This window comes from Stomoxys calcitrans, chromosome 4, assembly GCF_963082655.1.
Source record: "Stomoxys calcitrans chromosome 4, idStoCalc2.1, whole genome shotgun sequence".
Lineage (NCBI taxonomy): Eukaryota > Metazoa > Arthropoda > Insecta > Diptera > Muscidae > Stomoxys > Stomoxys calcitrans.
This window is the reverse complement of record NC_081555.1, coordinates 147,635,659-147,648,068: the sequence shown is the minus strand read 5'-3', so window position 1 is coordinate 147,648,068 and position 12,410 is coordinate 147,635,659. Positions and strand designations below refer to the sequence as shown.

Sequence of the window (12,410 nt, the reverse complement as noted above, 5' to 3'; positions counted from 1 at the left end):
ACCTAAAACCGAGAGTTCGGTCTATATAGCAGCAATATCCAAATCTTGACCGATCTATGCCAAATTGACGAAGGATGTTGAAGGGCCTAACACAACTCATTGTCCCAAATTTCAGCGATATCGGACAATAAATGCGCCTTTTATGGCCTCAAAACCTAAAACCGAGAGATCGGTCTATATGGCAGCTTTATCCAAATCTGGACCGATCTGAGGCAAATTGACGAAGAATGCCAAAGGGCCTAATACAACTCACTGTCGCAAATTTTAGCAAAATCGGATAATTAATGTGGCTTTTACGGGCCTAAGACCCTAAATCGGAGGATCGGTCTATATTGCAGCTATATCCAAATCTGGACCGATCTGAGGCAAATTGACGAAGAATGCCAAAGGGCCTAAGACAACTCACTGTCGCAAATTTTAGCAAAATCGGATAATTAATGTGGCTTTTACGGGCCTAAGACCCTAAATCGGAGGATCGCTCTATATTGCAACTGTATCCAAATCTGGACCGATCTGAGCCAAATTCAAGAAGGATGTCGAAGGGCCTAAGACAACTCACTGTCCCAAATTTCTGCAAAATCGAATAATAAATGTGGCTTTTATGGGCCTAAGACCCTAAATCGGAGAATTGGTCTATATGGCAGCTATATCCAAATCTGGACCGATCTGGGCCAAATTAACGAAGGATGTCGAAGGGCCTAACACAAGTCACTGTGACAAATTTCAGCAAAATCGGATAATAAATGTGGCTGTTATGGGCCTAAGACCCTAAATCAGAGGATCGGTCTATATAGCAGCGATATCCAAATCTGGACCGATCTGAGCCAAATTGAAGAAGGATGTCGAAGGGCCTAACGCAACTCACTGTCCCAAATTTCAGCAAAATCGGATAATAAATGTGGCTTTTATGGGCCTAAGACCCTAAATCGGCGGATCGGTCTATAAGAGGGCTATATCAAGATATAGTCCGATATAGCCCATCTTCGAACTTAACCTGCTTATGGACAAAAAAAGAATCTGTGCAAAGTTTCAGCTCAATATCTCTATTTTTGAAGACTATAGCGTGATTTCAACAGACAGACGGAGAGACGGAGGGACATGTCTAGATCGTCTTAGATTTTTACGCTGATCAAGAATATATATACTTTATAGGGTCGAAATGGATATTTCGATGTGTTGCAAACGGAATGACAGCAGGAATATACCCCCATCCTTCGGTGGTGGGTATAAAAACAAAAATTTGGTATTCAAAGGTATCCAAATTTCGGCTGGGGGACCTAGGGGGGCCGCCTCACCCTCAAAACCCACCAAATATATATATATATATATAGACCCATCACGACAATATGGGACTCAAATCAAAGGTATGTAAAGGTAGAAAATCTATCCGCTATCCAATTTTAGGACCAAGTGTTAGGCCCCAAAAAACCTCTAAATCGGACATATCTATCGACCATCACAATATGGCCCTCAAATAAAAGGTATTTGGGAGTAGAATACGGATCTGATATCCAAATGAGGGACCAAGTTTTTTGGGTGCCAACCTTCCACCAAAACACCCCACGAAGTGGACAAATTTACCGACCACAGCAATATGGGGTTCAAATAAAAGGTTTTTCGGAATAGAGCACGAATCTGACATCAACATTCGGGAAAACTGTCTATGGGGACACTCACCCCCATTACAACCCCCAAATAGGTCGTGATTGCTGACCATTGCAATATGGGGCTCAAATAAAAGGAATTTTAGAGTAGAACACGGGCCAGGGCCAAGTCACTCAGTGGCTACCCCATCCCCTAAAACACCTTCCCCCCAAAGTTGTCTTGTTTGTCGACTATGGAGCTCAAATGAAAAATATTTAAGAGTAGAGCAGAGTTTTTATGACGAAACCCCCCGGACATATCTGCTTATCTGGGATTACAGAACGAATTTGATATCCAATTTTGGTGCCAACTATTTGGGAGACCACCCCACCCCCTAAAAAACCCCTAAATCGAACATACATTTTTGCCGAACATACTGCAATTTGGGGCTCAAATGAACGGTATTTACGAGTAGAGCACGAAATTGATACCTACATTTGGGACCACAACAAAAACAAAAACCCACAATCTAGTCATCTGGTTTTATGGTTTTAAAATCATAACAGAAACCTTAGTGCATGAGCTTTTCTAAATGGGATAAGATATTCGCTTTTTAGGGGCTGAAGAAGTCAAATGGGAAAGTTGGTTCGGATTTGGCTCATTTGCATTTCCAACTGATCCATTTCAATTAAAAGTATTCGGTATACATTTGAAGATGCTGGCTGTACTCGGTAAAAAGATCATGATAAAAAGATAAAGCATTACTGATGGGACCTTGAGCAAGGGGCACACCCCCTTTCTTCATTTGAATTCTGAGGCTTCTCTGCTAGCAGAAACGTGCCACACCAATTTGGTGTCTTTAAGGTATTTATGTTTCACAACACGACTAGCATTACAATCGTGCCATACATGATCCAAAATCGGTCCATATCCTGATATAGCCCTCGTACAAACTGATCTCCAGGTTCTATATCTTCTTTTTTATGAATGAACAAAAATAGTTTACATTTTTATACCCACCACCGAAAGATGGGGGTGTATTCATTTTGTCATTCCATTTGCAACACATCGAAATATCCATTTCCGACCCTATAAAGTTTATATATTCTTGATCAGCGTAAAAATCTAAGACGATCTAGACATGTCCGTCCGTCTGTCTGTTGAAATCACGCTACAGTCTTCAAAAATAGAGATATTGAGCTGAAATTTAGCATGGAGTGTTTTTTTGTCCATAAGCAGGTTAAGTTCGCAGATGAGCTATATCGGACTATATCTTGATATAGCTCCTATATAGACCGATCCGCCGATTTAGGGTCTTTGGCCCATAAAAGCCACATTTATTATCCGATTTTGCTGAAATTTGGGACAGTGAGTTGTGTTAGGCCCTTCGACATCCTTCGTCAATTTGGCTCAGCTCGGTTCAAATTTGGATATAGCTGCCATATAGACCGATCCTCAGATTTAGGGTCTTAGACCCATAAAAGCCACATTTATTATCCGATTTTGCTGAAATTTTGGACAGTGAGTTGTGTTAGGCCCATCGACATCCTTCGTCAATTTCGCCCAGATCGGTCCAGATTTGCATATAGCTGCCATTTACACCGATCCTCCGATTAAGGGTCTTAGACCCATAAAAGCCGAAATTTAAGGCAGTGAGTTGTGTTAGGCCCCTCGACATCCTTTGTGAAATTGGTCCAGATCGGTCCAGATTTGGATATAGCTGCCATATAGTCCGAACCTCCGATTAAGGGTCGTAGGCTCATAAAAGCCACATTTATTATTCGATTTTGCTGAAATTTGGGACAGTGAGTTATGTTAGGCTCCTCGACATACTTCGTCTATTTGGCCCAGATCGGTCCAGATTTGGATATAGCTGCAATATGGACCGACGTCGCGATTTACAGTTTTTTGCCCATAAAAGACGCATTTATTATCCGATGTCGCCGAAAATTGGGACATTGAGTTAGATTAAACTCCTTGACATAGTTCTGCATTATGACACAGATCGGTCAATATTTGGATATAGCTGCCATATAGACCGATCTCTCGGTTTAAGGTTTTGGGGCCAGAAAAAGCGCATTTATTGTCCGATGTCGCCGCAATTTGGGACAGTGAGTTGTGATGGGCCCTTCGACATCCTTTTTCTATTTCACTCAGATCGATCAAGATTTGGATATAGCTGCCATATAGACCGATATCTCGATTTAAAGTCTTGGCCCCAAAAAAGACGCATTTATAGTCCGATTTAACGGAAATTTGACACATTGACTTATGTTAGGCTTTTCGACATCCATGTTGTATATGGTTCAGGTCGGTTTATTTTTAGATATAGCTACTAAAAAGACCAATATTTTGTTATACATAATTGAACAATGACTTGTACTTATTAGTATTTGGTCCAAATCGGATCATATTTCGTTATAACTGCTATGGGACATAAGGTATGCAATTTTCACCAGATTTTGATGAAAGGTGGTTTACGTACATACCCGAGGTGGTGGGTATCCAAAGTTTGGCCCGGCCGAACTTTACGCCTTTTTAATTGTTTACTTTGATTTTCTTTATTTAATTAAATATTTAAAAAATCTAATAATATTTGCAACTTTCGATACCTTTCGGATAGCATTTCCAGTATGAACACAAAACTACACAAAATCATTAAAGCTCCATAGATATAAAATAAGCCCATTAGCACACTCATCGAGAGATTTGCTGCATCACCGTGTTGTCGTTGTTTCTTAGATGCGGCATAAACTATCAATGTGCGATAGCGTTTCATCAGTCCCGACTGACGTGTTTTCAATACAAATGATGCGGCACGTAATCGCAAAAAGCTGTGACGTGGCATGAAGAATATTAGCGGTGAAGTTAACAATATCTGTGGCAATATCCTCACCCTTTTCGTGGGATTCATTTGATTGTAGTATTGAATGGTAAGTTTTAATAGGCAAACCGCTATCTTTTCTTGGTTATTTTCATCACCAATTCGCTGCATGGTGCTCTCGAGGCTATAATTCCCTTGAAAAGGTTTCAAGTTTGCCTTGGGGTGTATTTGTTTAATGATTTCCGCCAAGGAAGCAAAAGTGTAGATCGTATAGTTTTTCTGCACCACCTGTTCGATGGTTTTAATATCATTGTGAGTAGTGCCATCGTGTAACATTTTAAAAAGTTCTCCATTGTAAGCTGATCTCAACACCAAGTTGTACAACACCCAGGAGTTGAATAGAAAACGTGCAAAATTTCCATAAGGTATATTATTATGTATTGATATTCCATAGAGTATGGACAGTAGATAGGTTAGTGGCGTTTGATTGCGATCACCTTGTACCAAGTTTATGATCCTGGTCTTCCCAATAAAGCGTAGCATGTAAATAAACACCACTGCTATGAATAAGGTGGAGCTGTAACATATCCAGATAATGTAGTGAAAAGGTTTCACCAAACGCTCGAATGGTGTGAGTGGTCTACCTTTGGCTATAGCCAGAACATAAGGTATTGTGGTATAGCTTTCACTGGCCAACATGGCCTCAGATTGAGCTGCAGTATATACGTATGAAAAAATTGTGATGTTGGCTTCGCGATTAGCAACCTGGAAGAAAACAAAACGGGTTAACATAAGCTTTGATGGTAGAGAAATTATACCATAATAAATATTTCTCATATGTCTGGCTACTGAGGTCAAAGAGAGGTACGAGCGAGGAAGCTTAAAATGGTATAAATTAATCAGCATCACTCAGCGTCCCCTTGGAGCGAATTCCTTGTAACGCTTTCAGAGGATATTGCTCTGACTCAGAAAGCTTACGTGATTTGAAATAAGATCACTGAGTTAGAGAACAGAAACTATGCCATCTTTTCTGCTAAGATAAGAACATTTATTGTGGAAAGGGACAGATTAAAAACAAGTAAAAGCGTACTAATTTCGGCCGGGCCGAATCGCATTTGTCGAGCTCTTTTCCCGATATCTCTTTTTAGGTAAACAAAGGATAAAAGAAAAGAATTGCTATAATATTGGAGCTATGTCAAGTTAAGGTCCGGTCTGAACTGAATGTTGGAGACCATTGTAGAAGTCATTGTGTAAAATTTCAGCCAATTCGTGTAAGAATTGTGCCCTTTAGAGTCTCAAGAAGTAATATAGAGAGATCGGTTTATATGGGAGCTATACCAGGCTATGGACAGATTCGAACCATATTTGACACGTATATTAAAGGTCATGGGAGAAGCCGTTGTGCTAAATTTCGGCCAAATCGGATAAAAATTACGCCCTCCGGAGGTTCAAGAAGTCCTGATCCCAGATCGATTTATATGGCTGCTATATTAGGTTATGGACCGAGTTCAACCATACTCAGCACAGTTGTTGGAAGTCATAATAAGACCCATTAAATTTTGGATGTTAGATCTACTTTAATCTCTTGGATTTAGTAGTGGATTGGAGTAGCCAAACTCTTTGCCCTGAATATGGACATCAGATTCATACTCCACTCACAAAAACCACATTGGTGCTACATATTGCTATAGTCAGTATATACAATATGTGTGGTTTAGGGGGAGTTTATGGGGTGAGGCGTCCCTTAAACACTTGGCCTGAAACAGATACAGATTTGAGCCCCTTTTTGCCATAATCCACAAATATGTCCAGTTTGATGGGTTTGCAGGGTTGGTCGGCCACCCACGTACTTAGCCCTGAAAAATATCAGCATAGTGCTCTACTCTCAAATTACTGTTATTTAAAACCCAAATTGCCATTGGTTTAGGGGGAGTTTATGGGGTGGCACGACCCGCAAACATTTAGCCTCAAAAATGGATATCAAATTTGTTTTCTACTATCAAATATCTATTATTTATTGCCATAGTAGGCAATTATGACGGGCTTAGAAGCGGACCCTGAAGTAATATCAGTATCGTGCTAGAGCAAAATTTTGTTTGAGCCCCATAATGTCAAGCATTTTGAAGGTGACTATCAAGATATTTAGAGCTACGGATCGTGCTCAGATTCACACTAATTATTTTTTTTTGTATTGGTTATCTACATTCAAAATAATATTTCCAAGCGACCGCTTGGGTTGCCACATTCTTAAAGATCCGCAGGCCCTCCTTTGTCCTTATTTGAGGATTAACATTGTACACTTCTACCAAAAGCGTTTTTATTCTGTCCTATTCTATCCTGATCGGCCTTCATATATTATTTTTAATTCCTTTTTATGGGGTAGGATAGGGGGAGGGGTATTGCCCTCTGACACATCCTTTCATTTGACTACAATATATTCTCGGTCATCCTACATGAAAGTTTTTCCTTGTATTTATTGGAAGGAGAGGGTCGGTCCCCCCATCGCTAAGAACCAAAGGACAATATATTTGAGTCTTTTATTGTCACGATCTATCTGTCCTGCGGAACTGTAGGATGTGATCCAGATACTTAGATTTGAAATATACTGTCATAGACTTTTCTTTTAATTGACAAATTATCCCGATCGAACTACACGTCCTATTGAAGGGTATTTAGTGATTGGTCGGTCAGTCGTAGTCAACACCCAAAGACGTTTCATTCGATACCCATTTTGTGACGTGGGATATTTATGCTCGATTTGGGGTTTTTGGGTTTGGGAAGGCCCTGTAGACACGGGGCCAAATAAGCTGTCAAATATCTTTCGTTTGATATTAATTTTGTCCCAATCGGTAAATTCGTCCTGCTGGGGGTTTTGGGGGGTGGGAAGGGCCCTCAGGCACCAAAAAATAAATTATTGTTGCAGATTTGGATTCTACTTTTAAATACCTTTCATTTGATACCCATATTGAGCAAAGCAGTTAAAGTGTCCTGTTGGGTGGTGTTTTTGGGGGTGGGGCGACACAGAGGATGACTTTTAATGACAAGTTCGTACTCTGCTCTTAAATATCTTTCATTTGATACTCATATTGACCAAAGCGCTGAAAGTGTCCTCTTGGGGCTTTTTTGGGGGGTGAGGGCCCCCACGAAAATTAAGGGTGAGATTTTTATACCAAATTCGAACTCTACTCTTAAATACCTTTCATTTGATACTTATATTGTCCCAATCGGTGCACATGTCCGTTCGGGTGGGTTTTGGGATGGGGCGTCCCCCAAGGTTATTTGACCCCATGCCATGCCGCGCCGATCTTTGGATACCCATTATCATGGATAATTTAACCATCCTCTTTTATAACAACTCCACTACCATATACATAATTATATGCTAATGGAAGCTGGTGTGTATCATATTTCCTTCAGGTTCCAATAACTTTATACAAGTCACAGTTTCAGCGAAATCGGGCAACAAATGCGCTTTCTATGGGATTAACTCCCTAAATTGGAAGATCGGTCTATGTGGCAGCTATACCTAAATAAAGTCTGATCTGGACCATATTTATGTGTGATGACGGAAGGCTTTAAGCAACTCACTGTTTCAAGTTTCAGCGAAATTGGGTTATTATTGCAACTTAATAGGCTCAAGACCCTTAATCGGCAGATCGCACTATACGGCAGCTATATTTGAATACAGACCGATCTGAGCCATATTTGAATCAGATGTCAGGAGGCTTAAAGCCACTCACTGTTTCCAATTTCATCGAAATCGGATAATAAGGGCTTAAGACCCTAAACCGGTATATCGGTCTTTATGACAGCTATATGTAAATATGGTGCGATATGAGTCATATTAGGTTTGAATAACGGGGACCCTAGTACAACTTCCTGTTTAAAAATTCTGAGAAATGGGGAAAAAGGCGGATTTTGCATTAAAGACCCTAAATCTCCAAATCGGTCCAAATGACAGCTATATCTATAGATAGTCCGATTTGGCCAACAAAGAATAATGAATAAGGACGGAGGAGAAGGAGAAGGAGGAGGAGCTATATCAAGTTATAGTCCGATTCGGGGCTCAAGAAGCAAAATCGGAAGATCGGATTATACGGGAGCTATAGATCGATTCAGACCATATAGCACACGTATGTTGTTGAAGCCGTTTTTCAAAATTTGTGCCAAATCGGATGAGAATTGCCCTCTATAGAGGCTAAAGAAGTCAGGATCCCAGATCAGTTTATATGGCAGCTATATTAGGTTATGTACCTATTTGCGCCATACTCATCACAGTTTTTGGAAGTCATATCAAAATACCTCAAGCTAAATTTTAGCTACGTCGGATGAGAATTGCGCCCTCTTGCGGCTCAATAAGTTAAGATCCAAGATCGGTTTATATGGCACCTATACCAGGTTATGGATCGATTTGGACCATACTTCGCACAGTTGTTGGAAGTGATATCAAAACACTACGTGCAAAATTTTAGACAACTCGGACGAGAATTGCGCCCTCTAGAGGCTCTAGGAGGTCAAGACCATAGATCAGTTTATATGGGAGCTATATCAGGTTATTAACCGATTTGAACCATACTTGGCACAGTTATTGGAAGTGATATCAAAACACTACGGACTAAATTTCAGTCAATTCGAGAGAATTGCGGCCTCTAGAGACTCCAGAAGTCAAGACCCAAGATCGGTTTATATGGGAGCTATTTCAAAACATGAACCGATTTGGCCTGTTTACAATTCCAACTGACCTACACTAATAAGAAGTATTTGTGCACAATTTCAAGCGACTAGCTTTACTCCTTCAAAAGTTAGCGTGCTTCCGACAGATGGACGGACGGACGGACGGACGTGGCTAGTTCGACTTAAATTGACATGACTATCAAGAATATATATACTATGGGGTCCAGACGCATATTTGGACGAACTTTGGATATATTTATCAAACAGAATGACGAAATTAGTATATTCCCATCCTATGGTGGAGGGTATACAAATTTAGTTGAAGGGCATGATTCCAGCAAAAATTAAAGCTTTTAGGAACCGAACAGGGATAATCGAGAGATCGGTTTATGTGGAAGCTATACCAAGTTATAGACTGATTTGGACCGTTCTTACTAATGTTGTTAGAGGTTGTAACAGAATATCGCATGGAAAATTTCTGCCAAATCGGGCAAGGGGCCTCAATAAATCAAATCCGGAGATCGGTTTATATGGGAGCTCTATCCGGTTATAGACCGATTCTGGTTGGACAGAACCAGAAAAAATTAAAGATTCTTGGAACCGAACAAGGATAATCGAGAGACCGGTTTATATGGGAGCTATACCAAGTTATAGACTGTTTGATTTCAGCTGTTCTTGCTACTGTTGTTGGAGTTTGTAACAGAACATCGCACGGAAAAGAATTGCGGCTTCCAGGAGCTCAAGAAGTGAAATGGGGAGATCGGTTTATAAGGGAGCTGTATCAGATTATAGACCGATTCGAACCGTACTTGGTCCAGTTGTTGGAAGTCATAACAGAACACTGTGTACCTAATTTCAGCCAAATTGGACAAAAATTGCGGCTTCCAGCCAAATCGGACAAAAATCGGGAGATCGGTTTATATGGGAGCTGTATCAGATTATACACCGATTCGGACCGTACTTGGTTCAGTTATTGGAAGTCATAACAGAACACCGCCTGCAAATATTCAGAAAATTCGGACAAGAATTGCGGCTTCCTGGGGCTCAAGAAGTCAAATAGGGAGATCGGTTTATATGGGAGCTATATCAGGTTGTAGACTGATTAGAGCCATACTTGGCTCAGTTGTTGAAAGTCACAACAGAACACTATGAGTAAACTTTCAGCCAAATCAGACAAAAATTGCTGCATCCAGGGCTCAAGAAGTCAAATCGGGAGATTGGTTTATTTGGGAGATGTATCAGGTTATAGACCGATTCAGGCCGCATTTGTCTTAGTTGTTGGAAGTCATAATAGAACACTATGAGCAAAATTTCAGCCAAATCGGACAAAAATTGCGGTTATCAGGGGTTAAAGAAGTCAAATTAGGAGATCGGTTCATATGGGAGCTATATCCAAAACTGAACCGATATGGCCCATTTGCTATCCCCAATGACCCACATCGATTTTAAGTGTCTGTGCAAAATTTCAAGAGACTAGCTTTACGAGTTCGACTTCTATCGTAATTTCGACAAAGGGTGGGTGGGACAGGTGGACGGACGAACGGACGGACATGACTAGATCGAATCAGAATGTCGAGATGATTCAGAATATACATTCTTTATGGGGTCGTAGATCAATATTTCGAGGTTTTACAATCGGAATGACTAGGTTAGCATACCCCTCATCCTATGGTGGTGGGTATAGTTACAGTACGACCTTTATCATACAATATTTTTAGTTGTTTTGTAGCTTATTCTCGAATTTCTCTTACCATTCCCAGTGCTCCAGTTACAGTGCCATTTTCAAACACTTCTCCTATATTCAGCTGTTTAGGTGTTTTAATTTCTATAGTAAAATTCATTCGTTCTGCCATCAGGGTTATTAAAGAACCCTCCAAGCCTCGCAAAGCCAATAATTTCCCAGTACTCTCATCACGATCCACAAAGATGTACGGAGGGAAATTCCAAGTAACTATAGTCAGAGGACAGCCATGCATGTTAATCACTTTGCTGGGATAGAAAGATTTAGCTGTGCTAAAATTTCCGTTATTTTCAATGCCTCGAAATGAGATGTACATTTCGGGTTCAAAAGAATGACATTTATGGGCTCGAAATGGAAAATAGGTATAGAGATATGCATGTTTGCCAATCATTAGCAGTATATTGACATTGGTAACATACAATTCGAACAGACGCTTGAAAAGTTGTTTAAAGCTGGTCATGCAATCGCATTCATGGCCGGTATAGACTAAAAGGAAAAACCCATTACGTTGATAATTGCGATTTTTATCCAGGAGGTTTTTTTCAAAATTTCTATAAAAAAAAAAAAAAAAATAAAAATTTGATAACTTAAGTTTTTGGAAATTTTTAGTAAATTTACATATAGGCTTTTGGGCTATCTATAAACCATATGGACTTCTCTCTTTTGGCGTAGTATTTGTAATATAGTTCACCCAAACCTTCTTTGTTCATGTAACGCTGTGATTCCAGTATGGGATATGTTTCACCTTCCACCAAATACCGAATAATTCCATGGGGATTCATTGTCCTCCTAAGAATTTCATCCATCAAATCATTTTGAATTTGTCGACTGGCCAGGCTAGTGGAAAAGTGGCCCATGGTTATGGGAGAGATGGTATAGACAGCAAAATCGTGCCTTACAATCCACACTACGGCCAAAATCAAGGGTAAATTGTATCCGGTCCCATTGGTATTAGCTATCAAGTCCATTAATTTACTCATGACTTATTGCTGGCTAAGGATTTACACTGGTTTTTAAATTTTTCAAAAAAAAAAAAAAAAAAAATTAGCTTAACTTCTCTGTTAACAATGGCTGCCATATAATGACTGGTTCCAAAGTATTGAACTGGATTACTTTTTGTGTGTTTTTAACGAAATAAATCGCAAACAATTTCTGCTAATGGTCACTGAGATAACATTCATTAAATAACTATATTTAATATACACCGATGGTGCAAAAAACGCGAACACCACCATTGTGTGTGGGGCACCAGGGTGTTTAAGGTGCAAAAAAAAAAAAATTATTTGAGATTTTGTCATGCCATGCTGAATGTTGAACAGATTGTATCTCCATCCATGCATTTATACTTCGAATATTAGCTAAGGAACAGCGTTTAATCTCTTTGCTTAATGTTTCATGTTTAAAATGAAAACCATTAGTGACAAGAAAGACAAAAGTCGGACGGAGCCGACTATATATTGGATTGCCCAAAAAGTAATTGCGGATTTTTCATATAGTCGGCGTTGACAAATTTTTTCACAGCTTGTGACTCTGTAATTGCATTCTTTCTTCTGTCAGTTATCAGCTGTTAATTTTAGCTTGCTTTAG

General features: G+C 39.8%; 1 protein-coding gene across 1 annotated transcript; it reads right to left on the bottom strand.

Annotated features, from left to right (window-relative positions):
* Nucleotides 1–4,153: 4,153 nt before the first annotated feature.
* Nucleotides 4,154–11,803, bottom strand: LOC131997043 (uncharacterized). The gene is made up of 3 exons (XM_059367303.1): nt 11,442–11,803; nt 10,834–11,374; nt 4,154–5,173 (listed from the first exon to the last, which is right to left on the bottom strand). The coding sequence occupies exons 1-3, from the start codon at nt 11,801–11,803 to the stop codon at nt 4,154–4,156; spliced, it is 1,923 nt and encodes a 640-aa protein (XP_059223286.1).
* Between the last annotated feature and the right edge of the window lie 607 nt (nt 11,804–12,410).